Source organism: Elephas maximus, chromosome 1 (assembly GCF_024166365.1).
Source record: "Elephas maximus indicus isolate mEleMax1 chromosome 1, mEleMax1 primary haplotype, whole genome shotgun sequence".
NCBI classification, from domain to species: domain Eukaryota; kingdom Metazoa; phylum Chordata; class Mammalia; order Proboscidea; family Elephantidae; genus Elephas; species Elephas maximus.
The window spans coordinates 107,748,297-107,770,510 of NC_064819.1; the positions used below are offsets into that span (position 1 = coordinate 107,748,297).

The 22,214-nt window shown below is 53.1% G+C and overlaps 1 protein-coding gene across 1 annotated transcript; it reads left to right on the forward strand.

The window, feature by feature from the left end:
• Positions 1 to 15,834: 15,834 nt before the first annotated feature.
• On the forward strand, positions 15,835 to 21,899 carry LOC126081220 (solute carrier family 22 member 7-like). Its single transcript, XM_049892940.1, has 10 exons — positions 15,835 to 16,227; positions 16,863 to 16,966; positions 17,102 to 17,256; positions 17,378 to 17,546; positions 18,585 to 18,708; positions 19,004 to 19,113; positions 19,606 to 19,820; positions 20,047 to 20,155; positions 20,882 to 21,088; positions 21,687 to 21,899. Exons 1-10 carry the CDS (start codon positions 15,835 to 15,837, stop codon positions 21,727 to 21,729), a joined length of 1,629 nt encoding a protein of 542 aa, XP_049748897.1. The 3' UTR covers positions 21,730 to 21,899.
• Positions 21,900 to 22,214: the final 315 nt, after the last annotated feature.

Sequence of the window (22,214 nt, forward strand, 5' to 3'; positions counted from 1 at the left end):
TCTCTTGGGCTCTTAATTACCCTGTGTCTTTGGTATTCTTCATTCTCCTTTGCTCCAGGTGAGTTGAGACCAACTGATGCATCTTAGATGGCCACTTGCTAGCGTTTAAGACCCCAGATGCCACTCTTCAAAGTGGGATGCAGAATGTTTTCTTAATAGATTTTATTATGCCAATTGACTTAGATGTCCCCTGAACCATGGTCCGCAAACCCCCACCCCTGCTATGCTGGCCTTCGAAGCATTCAATTTATTCAGGAAACTTCTTTGCTTTTGGTTTAGTCCAGTTGTGCTGGCCTCTCCTGTATTGTGTTGTCTTTCCCTGCAGTGAAAATAGTTCTTATCTACTATTTAATAAGTGAAAACCCCTCTCCTGCCCTCCCTGCCCCCTCTTGTAACCAATGGTGATTTTTTTTTTAAGGGTAGATTTTCATTATAATGCAATTGCTTGACTTATCAATGAATACTGCTATTATATACATAATTTTTAGTTAAAAAATGCATAAACACGATCACAAAATTAAACTCTAAATAAAGAAATGTGCCCACAATTCCAGATTGTTTTCATTTCTCTCTATTCTCACATAAATCGTTAATGAAGGCTCTGTTTAGCTCCTCATCCTAGTAGCTTGGTAGGTAAGCTTTATTAAGGTGGAGAACCATGGTTCAGGAACATATTAAAAATAAACAAAAGCCAAATACAGTCTTTTTAACAAATGGTGCTGGCACAACTGGATATCCATCTGCAAAAAAATGAAACAAGACCCATACCTCACTCCATGCACAAAAACGAGCTCAAAATGGATCAAAGCCCTAAATATAAAATCTAAAACGATAAAGATCATGGAAGAAAAAACAGGGACGACGCTAGGAGCCCTAATGCATGGCATAAACAGTATTAAAAACATTACTAACTACGCACAAGAAAACTAGACAACTGGGAGCTCCTAAAAATCAAACACCTATGCTCAACCAAAGACTTTACCAAAAGAGTAAAAAGATTACCTACAGATTGGGAAAAAGTGTTTAGCTATGACATTTCGGATCAGCGCCTGATCTCTAAAAATAAACAAAACCCCACCTCGCTAGCTTCTGTTCAAGGCTATATCCTCTCTGAACCTCCCCAACTTCTTCAGTAATATACATAATGTCCCTTTTGGGATCCCTGTGTCCTTTCTCAAACCCCCAATTCTTCCTTAGTCCCTGAATCTGGCAATCTAATAAATTAATGCAGGCTTTGCTACCAAAAACTCAGCTAACTTCTTGATTTTCTAGAGATGGAGCGGCATGGGGTGAAGTGGGAATACTCTGCTACATTACTCAGCAGTATTAGCAGAAAGGTTATTGAGTATTATGTGTCCTGAAGCTAGCTGTGAATATGAGGAAGATGGCTTGTAAAACAGGGAGGTATCCATTCACAAAGCCAAGGGGAATGAATATTAAGGGGTTATTTACACAACCTAGGTAAAATTAGGTGTTTGTCTCAATTTAAACATAACTGATTTATTCTCAGTAGTCAGTAATACTTGCTTCGGATGTTTTCAGAAATTGGAACCATAGTTATATGACGCCACAAGCCACACGTAAAGATCAGGCCCACTCCTGGCATGTGCCTTCGCCTCTTAATGTGAAAATTTATTCAGTGCTGTGAAAGTGTGAATAAAAAGACACAGGCTCTACCTCTAGGCACTAGCTCCTAAGTTAGAGTTCTGCCCTTTCTTTCCAATGACTTCTCTGAATGAGCGCCAAAGGTAGATTGCACTGAGCTAAGACGATGCAGCAGCCAACACTTGCTTCCCAGACTACAGAATCCTGAGCATCCTCCTGCATAAGGCAGATATGAAGAATGCCGTTTCTTCAACTCTAGAACCCGTTGCCATCGAGTCAGTTCTGACTCATAGCAACCCAACAGGACAGAGTAGAACTGCCCCCATAGGGTTTCCAAGGCTGCAGTCTTTAAAGAAGCAGACTGCCACATCTTTCTCCCATGGAGTGGCTAGTGGGTTCAAGCCACCAACCTTCCAGATAGCAGCCAAACACTTAACCACTGTGCCACCAGGGCTCCTTCCATTGCTTATACTACCTCATTTATGCTCACAACCTTTGTGGAGTGTGCATTATCCCCATTTCATTTGCCTGATATAGAGAATGCACACTCCATGAACACAAGGATCATGTCTGCCTTAATCTGAAATCTGATCCATCTGGTGGTTGGGACAAGAGACATACAAGGAATGAATGAATGAAAAAATGAACTTGGTCTCCACCTTCAAGAAGCTCCACGTTTAGTAGAAGAGAGAACCATGTAAGCACACACAGATAGAAGGTGGCAGGCTCTCTGATGGAGGATGTGGGAAACAAGTAGAAAGGGAAGAGTAACAAAGCCTGCTTGGCAGTGGGCGGGAAGATGGACAGTACACCAGGCTTTGCTGGAGAAGAGCTGTTGGAGCTGGGTCTTGGAGGAAAAGTACGGGGTTATCCTGTGAACAGAGGAGAAAGGAGGGACCCCAGGCAGAGGAAATTGCCTGGGCAAAGGCCAGAAGTGTGCAATGGCATGATGGGTCCAGGGAAGTGCTGGTGGTATCAGAGCATCTGCTGGAGCATAGGCTGGGGGACCATGGCATGCTACAAGAAGTGAGGCTGAAGCAGACGGAAGGGGCCAGATCATGAGGTGGCTGTGTATGGGAGGGTGCTCTTGTGCCAAGCCAAGGACTTAGGAAACTGTTTCTGAGGACTGTGGGGGCCAGTGCAGGTGTGGAACAGAGAGATGGGACCAGATTTAAGTTTCAGGAAGACCACTGAGCAGCCATAGGAAGCATGGATTGGCAGTGCAGAACTGGAGAGAACCAGCTGCTGAAAACCACCGCTAACCACCAGGTAGGACAAGGCTATGCCCATGGGGCTGGTAGTTAGCAGACACAGATGTTTAAGGGGATACTTGAGAAGACTCTCTGAGAGCCTGGATGGACATGAAGGTGGAGGAGATGACACGATGAATCTGGGGCTCCTGGTCTGGGTGGGCTATGCTCTGCTAGTTCGGGAAGACAAAGGCCTAGTGTGTTCCAAAAGGCTAACAAAGTGCTGGACACTGTCAGATAGAAACTACCAACCTAGCCAGCAGCAAAACCGTGTCAGCCCTGATGGTGCCCAGTGCATTGTGGTGTCTGGGGCTGTTTGTGGATTGAAGAGGGTGGAGCAGAGGATGGATCAGGAAGGTAAAGAAGACACAGCAGCTGAGGTCGTGATAAAGTGGGCAGGCCCTTCTAGTCTAGACAGAAGGAGGCTAAGGGATGTGGCTGAAGTCTAGAAAACCAAGAACAGGTCTGGCCATCACACTGCACTGGGCTCTGCTTGAAAGAGGAAATTTACTCCAGGTGGGGACTCAAAATATACCTGTACAGGGCGGGACAAACTCCTGTCAGCAAGGCCAAGAGGGGGCACAGGGTCCGGAGCTCCAGGGGGCCCAGCCTGCACCTTCGGGGGATGGAAGATGGCCCTGACTTTGTCCTTATCAGACACAGGTTCTGGAGGGCTTGTGAGGAGGTAGTGAGGGGCTGGCCAGCTGTGGGCCAGTCCAAGCCCAGGCATCTCAGGAAGTGACCCAGACATTCTGCTGCCTCTCTCTGGGCTCCATTTCCACATCTGCAAAATGGGAGGGTTGAGCTAAATGGCATCAGTGGTGCCTTCTGGTTCTCACTTTCTGCTGTTGACTTTAGGGGTCTGCTGTTTTCTCTGGGGTTGACTCTAGGGTTGGGGGCACACACAGTGAGGAATGGGAAAATGGAGAGGGCAGAGAGACAGAACAGCCACCAGGATCAGGGCCTGGCACCTCAGGGGACCTGGAGCATGGCCATAGTCATTCGTCAGAGATGTATTGAGCACTTGCTAGGTGTTGAGTTCCTGGGTGGTGCAAATGGTTACTGCGCTTGGCTGCTCACCTCCAAAGGGTTGGAGCTTTGGACCTCCCCAGCAGTGCCATAGAAGAAAGGCCTGGAGATCTACTTCCAAAAAGTCAGTCACTGAAAACTATCATGGAGCACAGTTCTACTCTGACATACATGGGGTCGCCATGAGTTATGTCAACTCCACGGCAATGAGTTTGGAGGTCCTTAAGGAGCCCCTGGGTGGTACAATTAACACGCTCAGCTGCTAACTGAGAGGTTAGGCGCTCGAGTCCACCCAGAGGTGTCACGGAAAAAAACCCTGCTGATCTACTTCTGAAAAATCAGCCACTGAAAACCCTATGAAGTGCAGGTCTACTCTGAACACATGGGTTTACCATCAGTCAGAGATGACATGACAGCAACTGGTGTTCCTGGTACTAGGTGTCAGGGACCATTCGAGGCTCTGGGGATACAGCAGTGAAGAAAGCAGGCCCTATCCCTACCCTCCTGAAGCTTAGAGACTAGTAGGCACCCCGGGGCATGTGGGTCTCCTGCTTGGGGGAGCAGTCGAGGCCCTCTTAGGCCCAGGAGGGTGGAAGACCTCAGCGGGCCCCTGTGTGTGCTCCTTGCAGGTATTCTCCGTGGCGCCCCCGTTTGAGGTGAACGGTCTCCCACGAGCTGTGCCTCTGAACCTGCCCTACCAGGACTTCAAGAGAGATCTCTCTGATTACCGTGAGCGGGCACGGCTGCTCAACAGGGTCCGGAGGGTGGGCTTCTCGCACACATTGCTCACTACCCCCCAGGTCCCTCTGGCTCCCTTTCAGCCTCAGGCCAATGGGAAGGAGGAAGAGGAAGAGGAGGAGGAAGAGGAAGAAGAAGAGGAGGAAGAGGATGAGGAAGAGGAGGAAGAAGAGGAGGAAGAGGAAGAGGAGGAAGAGGAGGAGGAGGCAGTGGCTCTGGAGGAGGTGCTGGGGCCTCGCAGTAGCTCTAGCAGTGAGGGGACCGAAAGAAGCACTGACCGGAGTCAGGAGGGTGCCCCATCCACACTGCTGGCCGATGATCAGAAGGAGTCCAGGGGCCGGGCCTCCGTGGCCGACGGGGACCTAGAGCCTGAGGAGGGCTCCAAAACGCTGGTGCTTGTCTCCCCTGGTGACATGAAGAAGTCACCTGTCACTGCCGACCTGGCCCCTGAGCCCGATCTGGGCACTCTGGCTGCCCTCACTCCTCAGCACGAACGGCCCCAGCCCACTGGCAGCCAGCTGGATGTGTCTGAGCCAGGCACCCTGTCCTCTGTCCTCAAGTCTGAGCCCAAGCCCCCTGGGCCCGGTATAGGGCCAGGGGTTGGGACGGTGACCACAGGGGCAGTGGGAGTGGCCGTCACCTCCTCACCCTTCACCAAAGTTGAGAGGACCTTTGTACACATTGCAGAGAAAACCCACCTTAACGTTATGTCTTCCGGTGGGCAGGCCTTACCACCTGAGGAGCTCGGCACTCGGGTTGAGCTGGGCCTGGGGGTGCCCTCTGATGGGGATGCTGCACAGGAGGGGGCCCCGGTGCCCCTGGAGAATGGCATCACCCTGTCAGGACTGGATGGGGCCGAGACAGAGAGCTGTGCCCTGTACGGCCCTCCCAGGGACAGTCCCTCAGAGGTGGCTGTGGACTCACTGCCCAATGGCCCAGCCCTGGCTGATAGGGCAGTCCCAGTATCCCCGCTGGAGGCAGGCCCTGAGAAACTGGCCACGATCTCTCCCAGCCGCCAGGCCCGGCCAGGCCCACCTCTGAGGAGCCGTATCCCTGTCCTGCTGTCTGAGGAGGACACAGGCTCAGAGCCCTCGGGCTCACTGTCGGCCAAAGAGCGGTGGAGCAAGAGGGCACGGCCACAGCAGGACCTGGCCCGGCTAGTGATGGAGAAGAGGCAAGGCCGGCTGCTGCTGCGCCTGGCATCAGGGGCTTCGTCCTCCTCCAGTGAGGAGCAACGTCGTGCTTCTGAGACACTTTCCGGCACGGGCTCCGAGGAGGACACCCCTGCCTCTGAGCCTACAGTGCCCAGGAAGGCTGGTAGGGCGGCAGCCACCCGGAGCCGGATTCCCCGTCCCATCAGCATTCGAATGTCCACACCTGCCGCAGCCCAGCAGCCCCCCAGTAGACTCCAAGGCGCGTCCCCAGCATCTGACACAGCCATCACCAGCAGGTGAGAAACCATTGCCCATCCTAGGGTGGACTGGGGGTGACCATAGAAGGCGCCCACCAGTAGGGGCTTTCCCAGACCCAAGGTCAGGGGCTGTTGAAGATTGGGAGGGACCCTCAGCTACACCCCCTGTCCACCACCTCCCCAACTGGGCTCAGTTTTTCATCTGACTCAGGGAGTGGGTAGAGTAAAAATGTCTGGAAGGGGCGCCAGGGAGGCCAGGCATGGGAAAGGGTAATGGGGGATAGTGGCGTTCACACACAGCTTCCAGTGTGCCATGGGCATGTGAAGCTAAAAGATAAACCCAGAGCACTTAACTGATGGGAGACAACATCAGAACATTTCATATTAATGCAAACATGGGTATATTATAGAGAAATTTGCAAAATCCTGACGGCCTGGTGCTTAAGTGCTGCGGCTACTAACCAAAGGGTCGGCAGTTTGAATCTGCCAGGCGCTTCTTGGAAACTCTACGGGGCAGTTCTACTCTGTCCTCTAGGGTCCCTGAGTCGGAATCGACTCAACGGCACTGGGTTTTGGTATGAGAATATTAAAAATGAAACAGATACCAAAGAAAGCCGCAGCAGGCCTTGGGAGAGTGTGGCCCCTACAGGTAGTGCTCTGGAGGAGGGAGCACCAGGCCTCAGTTTACCCATCTGTGCCATGGTCTCAATCTCATCCAGCTCAGGATATAGGGCTCTAGGGCAGACTTCACACCCAGGAGGATTCTGAAAATGTCTCCTTTTTCGTTTCTTTTTCCCCTTTCCACTTGCCTTCTGTTCTCTGCTCCTCACGCAGGCTCCAGCTGCAGAAGCCCCCGGGGTCGGCCATTGCTGCTGACCTCCGACCCAAACAGCCCCCCGGCGGCGGCCCGCGTCCAGGCAGAGCACGAGTGGGAGCCAGGCCCCACGGCCCCGCCCCCGGCCCCGCCCCCGCGCCGCGCAGTCCTGGGCTCCCCGCAGCCCCGCGCAACCCCAGCGCTTCCCCACGGAGCCACTCCCTGACCCGCAAAGAGAGCCCCACCCCCTCGCACCAGGTCCGGCCCGCGGGCCCTCCACCCCGCGGAGCCCCACAGGCCCGGGCCCAGCCTGATGGCACCCGCTCCCCGGGGGGCCCCAAGAAAGGACCCAGAGGGAAACTCCAGACTCAGAGTGCAGTAACCAAAGGCCGGGCGGGGGTCACGGAAGGCCGGGCCGGAGCCAGATCATGACGCCGCGGCCCTCCGCGGCCGGACTGGCCCTCCCCCGTCCCCCACCCTCGCCCCGAAGCCCGCCTGCCGGCCACACTGGAACGGCTCCCAGCACAGCCTTACGCGCCCGACGCGCCACCCGCGGCCCCAGCTTCCCGCCTGCACACGAGAGAACGTGCGGGGACACGCGGTGCCCCGCCCACTGGCCCAGCTGGTGGCGGGCACGGTGCCTCCTGTGGCGGGACGTCCTGATCCCGGTCCCCTCCCGTTCCCTACCCCCCTCCCCCCTGCCCCCATCAGGCGGGGAGGGCTCACACCGGTCCCTCCACCCCACCCTGGGGAAGGCAGAGCCACTCTTCGTCGAGGACTCCACTTCTAGGCCACCCCACTCATCCCCCAGGCCTCGGCTGCTCTCCAGGCTCCCACAAGGACCTCTGCTTACACCTCCTGCGGCGCCTTTCCCTCCTCCTGACCCTCTTGCAGCCAGATCCCCCCCTTTTCAGAGAAAGGAGCAGCCCCAAATTCCAGAAGTGGATGCGCTAGCCTCCCCCGGGTGTCAGCCCCACGGTGTCCTGGCAGTTGTGGTAAAGGGGAGGCCTCTTCTCAGCGGCCAGGCTGGGGGCTGAGGAGGTGGGATTCAGGGGCCACAGGTCCACGCAGCTGTGAGGGGCAGGCCTGATCTGCCCCAAAGTCAAGTCCATCTTGGACACCCATGGGGAGGCAATTCTTGGGGGAGGCTTTAGGGTACAAAGACCTCTCCCCCTAAATTTGGGTGTGCCCTCAATGAGAACCACGGGGTGTGTGGGCTGCCCTCCTGTGCAAATATTTCCCAAGGGGAAATTGGAGGGGGGCTTCAAAAGAGGTTTCACCCTCTCCCTTGGCCTCCTGATCTAGTGCTCAGGACCCCTCACCATCAGGAATTCCTTCTTGCTATCTAACCTCAGTTCTGCCTCCTGCAGTTTCAGCGGACTTCCCCCTCTCTTGAGTTCAGTGGAGGTGGAGACTGGCTATCATCTGTGCTCTGGCTCTTCGGAGATTCATTCTGGGACTCAGCTCTGGCTGGGTCACCCTTTCTACCCTCCTGGCTGTGAGGAATGGGCTAGGTCAGGCCACCATCTCCCCTAGTGAACAGAGGAGCCACAGACAGGCCGACAGACCAGACAACTGGCCCCCTTACTTGAGGTAGCAAGACCCGTCTAACTTCCAGATTGTATGCTTGTGTGATGGGTTCCAGCCCAACCCCTCCCCCAGCTCACCTTTTGGCCTGTTGTCCCCTCTTGCTCTGACTGCAGCCCACGCACCTGAGCCATCCCTGCAGAGGGCAAGGGCTGTGCTGCTCCACGAGTGGGTGTGAGGACTCTTCCTGGGTTCTGGTTCCCCAATAGTTCACCACACCCCATCCTGAGCCTCAGCTGCCTATGTCTCGGGGTGGCAGCACACTGACTGCAGAAGGGACAGCCAACCCTACCTATCTGGGATAGGCTCCCAGCAGGCCTCTTCCATCCTCAGCACCCTGGCCTGGCCACTCTGTCCTTCCCTGGGCCACAGAGAACAAGCCAAGACGTCCAGGGAAAAGAAGAAAGGTCCAGCGAGCCCCAGCTCTTTGACAGCATCCAGCCACCATCACGTGGAAGGTTGTCCCTGAAAGAAGCTGGCCCCAGGAGAAGCTGGTGGGGCCAGCTGAACCCCCTCATGGAGGGTCAACAGGCTCTGGCGGCCACTTCTATGCCAAGATGGTGGCTTCTCTGCAGACCAACTCAGAGGACTCCAGGGTGAGCAGCCTTCAAGGTTCACCCCACGCTGACCCAGAAGCTCCCAGAACACTCAGGAAACCTCTCCAAACAGAGTCCTCCTTGTCAACCCAAGGCCCTCCCAAGAATCTCTGCTGCCCTCTGGATCCAGCAAAGGGCATGGAGATGGGGCCAGTCCCTCCCCACTAGAGCTTCTCGGAATGACAATCAGCTCGTGCCAGGTGGGGACCAGGGTAAAACCCCTGGTGCCCAGGCCTTGGGCCTGCTCCTTGCCACCAACTGAATCGTGAATGTAGGGCCCCCAGCCTCACCCCTGTCCCAGGACGAACAACACCCTGGTTTGGAGTTAGGAGGAAGAGGGGGGCCTGAGAGAGCCCCAGGCCCACCCCCAACCCCTGCTTCACCCAGCGCTGGAGCTGGGCAGAGACGAAAAACCCAGCTGTTCTTGGGATTCTCGATGTTCTTAGGGCTCTCAACTGACCTCAGGCCTCTGCATCACTGAATGTCACCGGGGTGGGGGTGGGGGTTGGGGGGATGGGGAGCTGAGGGGACTGATTCTGCTCCTCTCCCCAGGAAGGATCCAGGGCAGAGAAACCACATCTCCCAGCACTCCTATCCCCACCTGCAGCCTCTTCCCCCTTGCACACTCCCTGCACTAGACCCTATGGGTCCTGAGCACCTCCACTATAAAAGTGTCACCCCTGCACTTCCCCATCACCACAGCCTGTCACTGGCTCAGACAGCAGAGTCTGCTTGCACCAGAACAGACCTTCCCTCCCCAGCTGCACCAAGCATGAAGGGGATACAGGAGAGGGGCTGTGCACCAGGCACAGGGCTCCCCACTTCCCAGCTCCTTGCAGGGGCCTGGCTTGCTCAGTCTTCTCAGCCCCAGGGGCCTGCCCTGGTGGGCATGGGGCAGGGAGAGGGAGCTGCCCTGCCCTTCCCTGAGGAAGCCACTGAAGAATGTTTACACTCCAAACAGAATGTAACAGCCCACCCCCCCAAGTCACTGCATGGCCTCTGCCCATTCTGCACCTGTCCACCCCACCCCCTACACTCCACCCCACACCCGGAAGCCGCTGTCATGAGTAGATCGGGTCTCAGAAGGGAAGTAGTCATCACACCATTAAAAAGCCTGTGGACCTTTCTGTTGGCCTGGACTCTTCTTCCCTTTGGGGGGATGGCACGGGGGAGGAGAGAAGGGGACAGGATGGTGGGCAATTGGGGAGGACTCTACCTCATGGAGGCAGGCACAGCATTCATGGATGAGGGAAAAGGTGCTCAGGGTCACTCAGAAGGAGGGGGACTGCTCTACTCTGTCTCTGACACTGAAGCTTGCACTCTGCTCAGCTCCCTTGGCTGACTCCCTACTGGCCAGAGTCCCTAAATCTAGCTTTGTGCAGAGAGGGAGGGAGGAAAAACTTTCTTTGTCTCAAAGGTAACAGACAAATGTGACAATGTTTGGAAAATCGAGAATTTCAGTGACTCCCAGGCAAGGAAGAACAAAAATCTATCAAGATTACAAATGCACATAACCTGTGACCCAGCCTTACTACTTCTAGAAATTCATCATATGGATATACTTGTATACTTGCAAAATTACCCTTGTCCAAAGTCAATCATTGCAGCATTGTTTGTATAGCTCCAAAAAGTTCTGAAAACTGAGCGTTTTTCATTAAATTGACACAAACTCATTTGGTACCAAAACCTTGACAAGACCATTTGGTGTCATCAAGTCTGTTCCAACTCATAGCAAGCTTATGTACGACAGAACCGTACATACAACATTGCCCGGTCAGTCCCTCGTCATCCTGACAATCATTGCTGTGTTTGAGCCCATTGTTGCAGCCACTGTGTCAATCCTCCTCGTCGTGGGTCGTCCCCTTTTTTGCATGATGTTCTTCTCCAGGAACTGGTCCCTCCTGATAACATGGCCAAAGTACGGGAGACGAAGTCGTGCCATCCTCACTTCCAAGGAGCACTCTGGCTGTATTTTTTCCAAAACAGACTTGTCCGTTCTTCTGGAAGACCATGGTATATTCGATATTCTTTGCCAACACCGTAATTTAAAGGCATCAATTCTTCTTCGGTCTTCCTTATTCATTGTCCAGCTTTCCCATGCATATGAGGTGATTGAAAATATCATGGCTTGGGTCAGGTGCACCTCAGTCCTCAAACTGACATCTTTGCTTTTTAACCCTTTAAAGAGGTGTTTTACAGCAGATTTCCCCAATGCAATACATGTTTTGATTTCTTGACTGCTGTTTTATGGGCATTGATTATTGATCCAAATAAAATGAAATCCTTGACAACTTCAATATTTTCTCCCTTTATCATGATGTTGCTTCTTGGTCCAGTTGTGAGGATTTTTGTTTTCTTTATGTTTAGGTGTAATCCATACTGAAGTCTGTAGGCTTTGATCCTCATCAATAAGTCCTTTAAATTTTCTTTGCTTTCAGCAAGCAAGATTGTGTCATCTGCATATTGCAAGTTGTTAACAAGTCTTGCTCCAATCCTGATGTGTCATTCTTCTTCGTATAGTCTAGCTTCTCAGATTATTTGCTCACTATATAGATTGAATAAGTATGGTGAAAACGTACAACCCTGACGCACACCTTTCCTGATTTGAAACTATGCAGTATCCCCTTGTTGTGTTTGAACAACTGCCTCTTGGTCTATGTACAAGTTTCTCACGAGCATAATTAAGTGTTCTAGAATTCCCATCCCTTGCAATGTTATCCATAATTTGTTATGATCCACACAATCGAATGCCTTTGCATAGTCAATAAAACAGGGGTAAACATCTTTCTGGTATTCTCTGCTTTCAGCCAAGACCTATCTGACATGACCAATGATAGCCCTCATTCCAGGTCGTCTTCTGAATCTGGCTTGAACTTCTGACAGTCCCCCGTCAATGTGTTGCTGCAACCGTGTTTGAATGACCTTCAATAAAATTCTACTTGTGTGTGATATTAATAATACTGTTCGGTAATTTTTGCATTCCCTTGGATTATCTTTCTTTAGAAGCTGTCTTCCAAATTTCTTGACATAGACAATTGACCACCTCCAGTGCTGCATCCATTTGTTGAAACATCTCAGTTGGTACTCCATGAATTCCGGTAGCCTTTTTTTTCACCATTTGCTTCAGCGCAGCTTGGACTTCTTCCTTCAGTACTGTCGGTTCTCGATCATATGCTACCTGCTGAAATGATTGAACTTTGGCCAATTCTTTTTGGTACAGGACTCTGTGTATTCCTTCAATCATCTTTTGATGCTTCCTGCATCATTCAATATTTTCCTCTTGAATCATTCAACATTGCAAATTCAGGCTTGCACTTTTTTTCAATTTGTGAAATGCTGAGTGTGTTCTTCCCTTTTGGTTTTCTAACTTCAGGTCTTTGCACATTTCTTTAGGATAGTTTGTCTTCTCCAGCCGTCCTTCGAAATCTTCTTTTCAGCTTTTTTACTTTATCATTTCTTCTGTTCACTATAACTACTGCACATGCAAGAGCAAGTCTCAGAGTCTCTTCTGACATCCATTTTTTTTTCTTTCCTGTCTTTTTGATGACGTTTTTCTTTCTTCATGTATAATGTCTTTGATGTCATGCCACAACTCGTCTGGTCATTAGTGTTCAATACTTCAAATCTGTTCTTGAGATGGTCTCTGAATTCAGGCAGGATATACTCAATGTTGTATTTTGGCTCTTGTGGACTTGCTCTAATTTTCTTCAGCTTCAACTTGAACTTGCATAGGAGGAATTGATGGTCTGTTCCACAGTCGGGCCCTGGCCTTGCTCTGACTGAAGATATCGAGCTTCTCTATCTTCTCTTTCCACAGATGTAGTCAATTTGATTCCTGTGTTTTCCATCTGGTTAGGTCCACATGTATAGTCACTGTTTATATTGTTGAAAAAAGCTTTTTGGAATGAAGAAGTTGTTGGTGTTACAAAATTCCGTCCTTTGATCTCCAGTGGCGATTCTATCACCAAGGCCATATTTTCCACCTACCAATCCTTCCTCATTTCCAGTTGTCATATTTCAATCACTAGTAACTATTAATGCATTTGACCGGAGGGAGGGGAAAGGAAAACACAGCACTTAGGAGACACCGAGCTTCCGTTAAGGATGATGGAAAAAATTGGGAATGGTTAATGGTGATGGTTCACCACATGATGAACATATTTCATGTCTCTAAACTGTACATGGAAAGATCAAATGCTTTGTTACCTATATATTTACCACAACAACAACAAAAAAGTTTTAAAAAAAGCTCACCTTGAAGGAGCTGCAAAGGGTTATGGCATTTTATATACAGGTATGCATTGCTTAACATCTACGATACATTCTGTGAAATAGGACCTTATGTTATTTGGATATTATGTGAACATTTGTGTCTTCTTCTTGCCATGGGGCTCCCGGTGACCCAGGGGCTGCTGTATAGCCTGCAGCCTGGGCAGCTCCACTGTGGAGACCTCAGCTGAGTGCTTGGCCAGGTCCCACCCAGCTGTCACTGCCTTCTCTGCTAAGCCAGTTGCAGGGAAGGCCAGCTTGCCTGCCCTTGAGAACCTGCAGGGTTAGGGGACAGCACAGGCCAAGGGGGCTGAAGCTGCCCAAGCCAGGTCTGGGGCATCTGGGGTGCATTCCTTCCCATCACCGTTGTACGGGACCACATCAGGCAAGACACAGGGACTGGACTTGCCAAGTTTCAGGAGCTGAGGGGGAGCAAGGTTGGAAGTGTGGCTTGGGCCTCCATAGCCGCAGGCTAGAAGGCTTCTGGGCTGTGTCCAGCAGCCAGACAAAAGTGGGGCTCTCACCTCAAGATGAGGGATCTGGAGTCCTGGCACTGAGACAGCGGTGTGCCCCGGCCCACAGACTTACATGCACGCATATCCAGTTGGACGTTGCCCGAGTGGACTTTAAGATACATATCAGTATTTATATAATGATTATATAGTATTAAAAAAGAGGGAGTAACAGGTGGGTGAGAGGGATAGGTGGTGTCTCACCCTCATGTTGGTCTCCAGGGAGGCCTGGGCACCCTTCAGATGAATAACGGGGAGACTAATACTGGCCAAGTGACCACACAAAGGTGTGAAGTGCCAGTGGGCTGTTATGTTTGGGAACTGGAAGGAAGGAGGAGTGTTGGGGAAGGGCCAGGTATGGGCTAGGGGAGTGGAACCGCTCCTGGGTGGTCATGTGGGCCAAGATACAGAGCTGGTCTGCCATTTTTCAGCAGTGGGAGCTGGCAACGATCTTTACAAGGGGATGTGACCATGTCACCTTTGTGTTTTAAAACAGTGCTTGTGGTGGGTGTGTGGAGAATGGATTGAAAGAGGTAAGAATGAAGGCAAGGATGTCTGTGTAGCTATCTTAACCCTCCTGCTAGACTGTAAGCTCCCTGAGGTCAGGGACTGTGTCTGAGGCATCTCTGTAACTTGTAGAATGCCTTAGTTGCACTGGGGCCTCAACAAATACCTCTTAGTATTATCACCTCCCATCACCACCACTACCAGCATTTTCTGCCATTTGCTTCCTGTCACTGTCCTCACTCCCACGCCTACTAGCACTACCATTCCCACACACCATGTCACTGATTTAGCTCTTTCCCTGGTGCAGACTGGCCACCTGTAGCTCAGCAGCTTGGGTGAAAGGCAAGCTTCCTGGGCTGGGAGTCAAGGGGCCCTGGTGCTCTCCTCAGTTCTGCTGCTGAGTCACTGTGTGGCGCCAGCAAGTCCCTCTGTCCCCCTTCCTTGGCCTTGGTTTCTTTATCTTTCAATGATGGAGCCAGATTAAATTAGTGGTTTTCAACTTTCTTTCTTTTTTTTTTTTTTTGGAGCCTGGGCCTCTTCTCCAAGGACATCTTCTGAAGCTCACTTGTTTTGAAATCTGGAGCTCCTGGGAACACAATTTAACTACTCCTTGGTGGACAGGCCGTTCCAGCTCTGCCATCCTGGCATTTGGTTAATGAGATCAGAATTAAATGTTGTTGACTCGGTTGTGCTTTGCTACAGGGGCCATGCCTGGGAATTGAGTGAGCAAGTGCTGGGTCTCAGGCATTGCAGAGACCTATGGCAGGGCCTTGGCAAAGCCCCTCCTTCCCTGCACCCTCAAGGGGCAATCTGCGAAGCTCCTGGAAATGGGGCAGTGGGGCAGTCAGGAGGAACCTTGTATATGGGGTGAGCCCCTGGGAGAGGAAGTGGAGAGGGATGGCCTGGGGTCCTATAGAGGTCAGGCTGCCCAGTGGGGCTCCAGGTCTGTCTCAGGCCAGAGCATAAGCTCCAGGTGAAGACCTAGAGGTACAGGGTGTACTTGTGGCTCGGCAGAAAGAACCCCACATGGTCAAGGCCTGGCCATCAGTCTTGAAGCCTGGGCTGCCAGCCAGGCTGGGGCTGCAAAGAGGCAAGGCCGACCTGAAGCCTCCTAGGACAAAGGGCATCCAGGGGGAGCTGGCATCATGCCCCAGGGCCTCCTCTCTTAGGGACTCTTAGAGCTCTGTTGGCCTCCTACACATCAAGCTACCCAACCCAGTCTCTGAGCACCAATGGGTAAGACCCAGAGCCACAAAGTTTGTGACCTCTGAACAGATGGTAGCTCCTCCCCTCTAGGCACTGGGCCAGATGAACAGGGGTCCCTGGAAACCTGGGTGACTGGGGAGGGCCCGGTCCTGGGCCAGCCCCTGAGGGCCGAATTCTGGCTACAGGCTCTCCACCCATCAGTCCATCCTGCTCCTCCCCCAGAGTCCAAGGGTCCAGGTGGCAGGCAGACTGAGCTGTGCTGGACACTGCAGAGGGAGCCCGCACTGGGGACGATTGGTGGGTGGGCAGCATGGGCTTTGAGGAGCTGCTGCATCAGGTAGGTGGCTTTGGGCCCTTCCAGTTGCGGAATGTGGCCCTGCTGGCTTTGCCCCGGCTGCTGCAGCCCCTGCACTTCCTCCTGCCTATCTTCCTGGCTGCTGTGCCTGCCCATCGCTGTGCCCTGCCTGGAGCCCCTGACAACTTCAGCCACCAGGATGAATGGCTAGAGGCCTACCTGCCCAGGGAATCCAATGGCACACTCAGCTCCTGCCTCCGCTTCACCCACCCCCACCCACTCTTCAACACCACATTGGTGGGAGGACGACATAGCCCTGAGGAGCTTGAGGGGGTGTCCCCCACAATGGCCTGTCCCCAGGGCTGGGAGTATGACCGCTCACAGTTCTCCTCCACCATTGTAACCGAGGTACCAGAGGTTGTGGGGCATGTGAGTGGGGTGGGCTGCCATTGCCTTGGGTGGTTACTGTGTGGGCATTAGATATACTACTTTACCTCTTAGAGTCTCAGTTTACCCATCTGTAGTTGGAGTCTATAAATATAAAGCACTGAGCCTAGCTCCTGGCTTGTAGTAAGGGCCGATCCCAGGGGGTGCTATTATTAAATTGGGAGATGTTGAAGGTGGAGGGAGGGGGGCCAAGATGGCTGCAGGAACTGGGGACAGAGGGCTGAGAAGGGTAATTCTGCAGGAAATGGTGGGGAAACCACAGAGATCTCCCTCTCTCCTTTCCTCTTTTCAGGCCCCAGGTCTGGGATTTACATAGCCCATCTGGATATGGGGTGCTGGTGGGGGTTGACTCTCTCCAGGGAGGGAGGAGGATTCCTGTTGTCATGGTCGAGGTCTCCATGGGAAGCAGCTGAGGCTGCAGGACTGGGGAGGGGACAAGTGTCCTATACCCCCTGGCTGGGATGAATAGTTGGGTGTTTAATATCTAGCATGGAGGCAGAGGGGGATGGTTCAGCTGACATCAGAAAGCCCAAGGTCTGGTGCCAGCTAGAAGGAGTCCTGTGCCCATTGGAGTCCTTCCCTGTCTGTCCTTGCAGTGGGACCTGGTATGTGAGCAGAAAGGCCTGAACCAAGTCACGTCCACATTCTTCTTTGCTGGTGTGCTAGTGGGGGCCGTGGCCTTCGGATACCTGTCCGACAGGTGGGGTGAGCCGTGGGGCTGATAGGGAGGTGGGATGGGGAGGCTCTCTCCCACTAGCAGGGGTATGGGCCTAGTCTGCCTCTGTCTTGGGATCTCCCCTCCATGGGGGAGCTGACTCTGCATGACCCGTTGCAGGTTTGGACGCCGCCGCCTGCTACTGGTGGCCTATGTGAGTACCCTGGTGCTGGGCCTGGCATCTGCAGCCTCCATCAGCTATACCATGTTTGCCATCACCCGCACCCTCACTGGCACAGCTCTGGCTGGCTTTACCATCATTGTGATGCCACTGGGTGAGACAGGCAAAGGATGGACAGGGCCTATAGGGCTGGAGGGAGGTGTTGCCAAGGATGCGACTGAGCCCATCTGGCTCCCACTAACTGTCTTTCTGTCTGGCCCCTTCCCTGGGCCTAGAGCTGGAGTGGCTGGACGTGGGGCACCGCACTGTGGCAGGCGTCCTGAGCAGCACCTTCTGGACAGGGGGCATGATGCTGCTGGCACTAATTGGGTACCTGATCAGAGACTGGCGATGGCTTCTGCTGGCTGTCACCCTACCTTGCGCCCCAGGCATTGTTAGCCTCTGGTGAGGCCTTGGGGCAGCTGGGGAGATGGAGATATAGGAACCCAGAGATGGAATTAATCAGAGACTGAGACTCAGAGACTGAGAGATGGAGAGAGACAGCTGGAGTCAGTGATCAAGAGACAGATAGAACCACAGACAGAGACTAATAGACAGAGGTGAGATAGAGACAGATGACGACTGCACAGGACAGTGAGAAATGGAGAGCAAGATCTTTAGAGAGAGGTGGCGAGACAGAGACAGAACCAGTGAGAGACAGTGAAACCAGTGAGAGACAGTGAGTGAAAAAGACAGAACTCAACAGTAGATTCAGAGGTACAGATGGCAATAGACACAGAGAAAACAAGAGTCTGTGAGAGGCACAGAGACAGAGAAGGAAAGACAGACACAGCCAGGCACAGTTTAAGGTAGGGGTGGGACCAGGGCCAGCGTGTGGTGTGGAAAGATCCCTGGAGGGAGGGTGGGAAGCCAGGCAGGGTGGGCATTTCATTTCCTCCCAAAGATAGCCCTCTGAGTATGTGCCTCTCCTTCATCTTATGCCCTCCTGTGGGTGGTTGGTGTTGTGGACCGAGGTACTGAGGGTAAGGCCAATTCAGTTCAATAGGGCAGGGTTGTTCTCTGTGGGATACCTAGGCCCAGACAAGGAAGTCTGGGAGGAGGCGGCTTTTGAATTGCCTAATAAGTTGAGTGGAAACCCTGGTGGCATAGTGGTTAAGTGCTATGGCTGCTAACCAAAGGGTCGGCAGTTCAAATCCACCAGGTGCTCCTTGGAAACTCTATGGGGCAGTTCTACCCTGTCCTATAGGGTCACTATGAGTTGGAATGAACTCGAGGATACTGTTGTTTTTTTTTTTTATAGGATGAGTAAGAGTTCATTGGGGTGGGGGTGGGGGGCGGTAGGGGGAGAAGGAAATGTTCCCAGCTGAGGGTCTTTAGCCTGACAGCCTGTGGCATGACCAGGATGGAGATGTGGCTTAGGGCATTGTCATCGAGTCCCAGAACCCAACTTGATCGCTGAAGAGCCCCGTGCCTGTCTTGCAGGTGGGTGCCTGAGTCTGCCCGCTGGCTTCTGACCCAGGGTCGTGTGGAGGAGGCTCACAGGTACCTGCTCCGCTGTGCCAGGCTTAATGGGCGCCCCATGGGTGAGGACGGCCTGAGCCTGGAGGTGAGGGTGAATGTGTGTGTGTGTGTCCTATGTCAAGTGCCTCCCTCTAGGGGCTCACGGTACCTGACAGGAAAAGCCCCTGACCCCTAAGGAAAGGTCCAAACTCCTTGGGATGTCCTACCCACACTCTTGACTCAGAGCCCACCTTCACCTTTCTCAGCTCCCATGTGCACACACTCCCCCTCCACCCCCCTACCTGGCAGAGGGGAGGAACAGACACCCAGAGAGAGCAACGTGCCCTGCCAAGGCCACATAGCCAACTCTGATCTCACAAACTTGCCTCTTCCCCCACCAGGCCCTGAGCAAGGTAGCAGCCAAGGAGCGGGTGGTCCAGAAACCCTCCTACTTAGACCTGTTCCGCACGCCTCGGCTCCGACACATTTCACTGTGCTGCATGGTGGTGTGGTGAGGAGTGGTTGTCCTGAACCTGGCTGGGCTGGTGTGGGGCAGCCGCCAGGATGAGACTGGATGTGAGAAGGACGAGGGACAAATGAACAGTAACTGTGGGAGGCAGGAGGATTAGCTTCAGGAGGAGATCTGGCTGGGCGAGGTCACAAGATGCAGCAGGCATCAGAGACACCTAGGTTCTAACTCAGGCTCTGCCCTTCCTTACTCTGCAGCCTTGGACAGTTCACTTAACCACTCTGAGCCTCACTGACCCTTCTGTACAATAGGGATGCTATTAGTTCCTACTTGGCAGGGTTGCTGTGGCGATTAGTATAAACGGCTTTGGACGCTGGGACGCGCTGCCTATTCAGGGGAGTTACAGGGAGGGGAAAGATCCTAGGCATCGGGCACTGCAGGGGAGGAGGCAGTCCCGCTAAAAGCCAAGGCTCCCTGAGAAGACAAAGAGGATGGGAAGGAAGGCCCCTTGAGTGGCATTGCGATCCTCTTCAGGTTTGGAGTGAACTTCTCCTATTACGGCCTGAGCCTTGACGTGTCGGGGCTCGGACTCAACGTGTACCAGACACAACTGCTGTTTGCGGCCGTGGAGCTGCCCTCCAAACTGCTAGTCTACCTGTCGGTACGCCATGCCGGACGCCGTCTCACGCAGGCGGGAACGCTGCTGGGATCGGCCCTTGCTTTGGGCATCTGGATACTGGTGCCCTCTGGTGAGCCCCGCCCTCAGACCCCGCCCACTCCCGGAAGTTCCACCCCTGGGCCCCGCCCACCCGCCGGAGCCCCGCCTCCTAGCCCGAAACCTCCCGCCCTTCCGCGGGGAGCTGGGACTCTCAGTCCTTTAAGTCCCGCCCACTCATCGGAGACCGCACCTCCTATCCCGGAAGCCCTCGTTCTTCCACAAGGGCCGCTTACTGCATTGTGGCGCTTTTCTTCCAGAGAAGGGGCCGTGGGGCACTATCCTGGCGGTGATGGGAAAGGGTTTTTCTGAAGCTGCCTTCACCACTGCCTACCTGTTCACGTCAGAGTTGTACCCTACCGTGCTCAGGTAGGGGCACCTGGGCTCCTGGAGGAGAGGTGGGCTTGTTAGTCACATCTCTTACCAACATCCCTACATACACACTGCACTCCAATCCTCTCACCCAATCCCGACACCATATTCAGAATACGGTGCTCATCAGGGGCTGTGTTTGACGGAGTCTGGGCGAAGGGGAGCAGCATTTCATCTTCTACACTGTGACCCTGAGCCAAGTCAGGCAACCTGTCTGGACCTCCCTTGGAAGAAAATAGTCACAAGAAGCCCCATCCTGCCCACCCCACCCCATTCACTACCACTGAAGCAGAGCTGCCCTTGGGTGTTGTCTCTGGACACAAGATCTGGCAGCCCTTCCAGCTAGCTATTGGGTGGTGACTCCAGGAGCTGGCAGTTTGGGAGAAGAGGCTTCTAAGCAGCTGGGTCTGTTTAGAAAGGCTTGAGGCTCTGACAATATGGCAGGGCCTGTACAAGCCTCTGGCCCTTTTTGTTCCGTACTACCCTATCCCCACCTCCTTTCTTATGACTTTTCTTCTTCTTCAATGATTATTCTTGATGGTACCTCATTGGCATCGAGAATGGGAGCCTTTGGCCAGGTGGAAAAGACCAACCGAAAGAAGCCCCAGCTCTCTTAGCTGTCTGGGGAGAAGGGGTTCCAGGGCCTGCCAGCCCAGGAAAGATGCAAGCCCTGTGAGCTGTATGAGCACTAACCCTTGCCCCCTATCCTCTCTCTCTGAACAGACAGACTGGGATGGGGTTAACTGCACTGGTAGGCCGTCTGGGGGCCTCCTTGGCCCCACTGGCAGCCTTGTTGGATATCGTGTGGCTATCATTGCCCAAACTCACTTACGGGGGGATCACCCTGCTGGCTGCCTGCACTGCCCTCCTGCTGCCAGAGACAAGGCAGGCCCACTTGCCAGAGACCATTGAGGATGTGGAGACAAAGAGGTGGGTGCACAGGGCTCTGTCCGCGTATGTGTAAGCACATGCATATGGGTACTTGTGACACCTTAGAATTCAGAGAGGAAAACATGTTTGCACATATGTACTTGGTGCATGTATCTAACTGCACAGTTGAGCATGTTTTAGGGTGCATGGCCTGGGGTAGGAGCCCTGGTGGCACAGTGGTTAGGAGTTTGGCTGCTAACCAAAAGGTCGTCTGTTCAAATCCACCAACCACTCCTTGGAAACCCTATGTGGCAGTTCTACTGTGTCCTATGGGGTCACTATGAGTCAGAATTGACTTGACAAAGAGTTTTTTTTTGGACCTGGGGTATATATTGAGTGTGTAAAAATTGTATATGAGTCCCAGATATGTGTGTGTATGCACAAATACCCAAGATCACCAGGAAGAGGTTTATGTATGTGCAGTAAGGTATGCCTACTCAGCATGTGTGTACAAACGTGTGTGAGTCACTTGTGGGAGTAGTTTGCATTACCACAGGCTGGGGAGAGTCCTGGGTCAGTCCTGATGGGGCAGGGTGGATGGTAGGCTCAGGGCCTAAGCCTGCTCTGCTCATGACTTTTCTCCCTAATGCCCATCCAGCCGTCAGGTGGAAGACATGTACATGAAGCAGGTCCAGGACTGAGTGGGATTGGGGGCTGCCCCTCCATGGAAGCTCTGCAGCAGGGTCTGGGAGAGCAGAAGGGCAGGCCCTGTTGCCAAGACTGGGGATATCAAGCTCTCTGCTCAAGGCTGCAGTTGCCACTGGTGCCCCCTCCCTGTGCTCATCCAGCCTTGACTATTCTGCCTCCAGCAACAGGGTGACTTCCCAGAATGCAGTGAGCCACTGGAAAATTCTAGCCCTCCTCTCATGGCTGGGGGGATTCTGAATAAAGGTGTTCTTTGGGTTGTGACAGCAATAAGGAGCTGTGGGGAGAGCCCTAGATGGGAAGCCACTGAGTTTGCCCTGGGCTCTGATTCCAGCTTTGCAATTGATTTGCTGTGTGACCTTGGGCATGTGGCTTCCCCTCACCAGGCCTTAATCTGTTCATCTCTCAAATGAGATAATGAAGCCTCTTAGCAGACTTCACAACAGGATCTGTTGTCATACTCAAATGAAATGCTGAAGAA

Coding starts and splice junctions, on each gene's coding strand:
- LOC126081220 (XM_049892940.1), top strand. CDS start 15,835: ATGGGCTTTGAGGAGCTGCTGCATCAGGTAGGTGGCTTTGGGCCCTTC. Junction 17,547..18,584: donor CCAGGCATTGTTAGCCTCTG/GTGAGGCCTTGG, acceptor CCTGTCTTGCAG/GTGGGTGCCTGAGTCTGCCC. Junction 19,114..19,605: donor CTGTGCTGCATGGTGGTGTG/GTGAGGAGTGGT, acceptor GATCCTCTTCAG/GTTTGGAGTGAACTTCTCCT.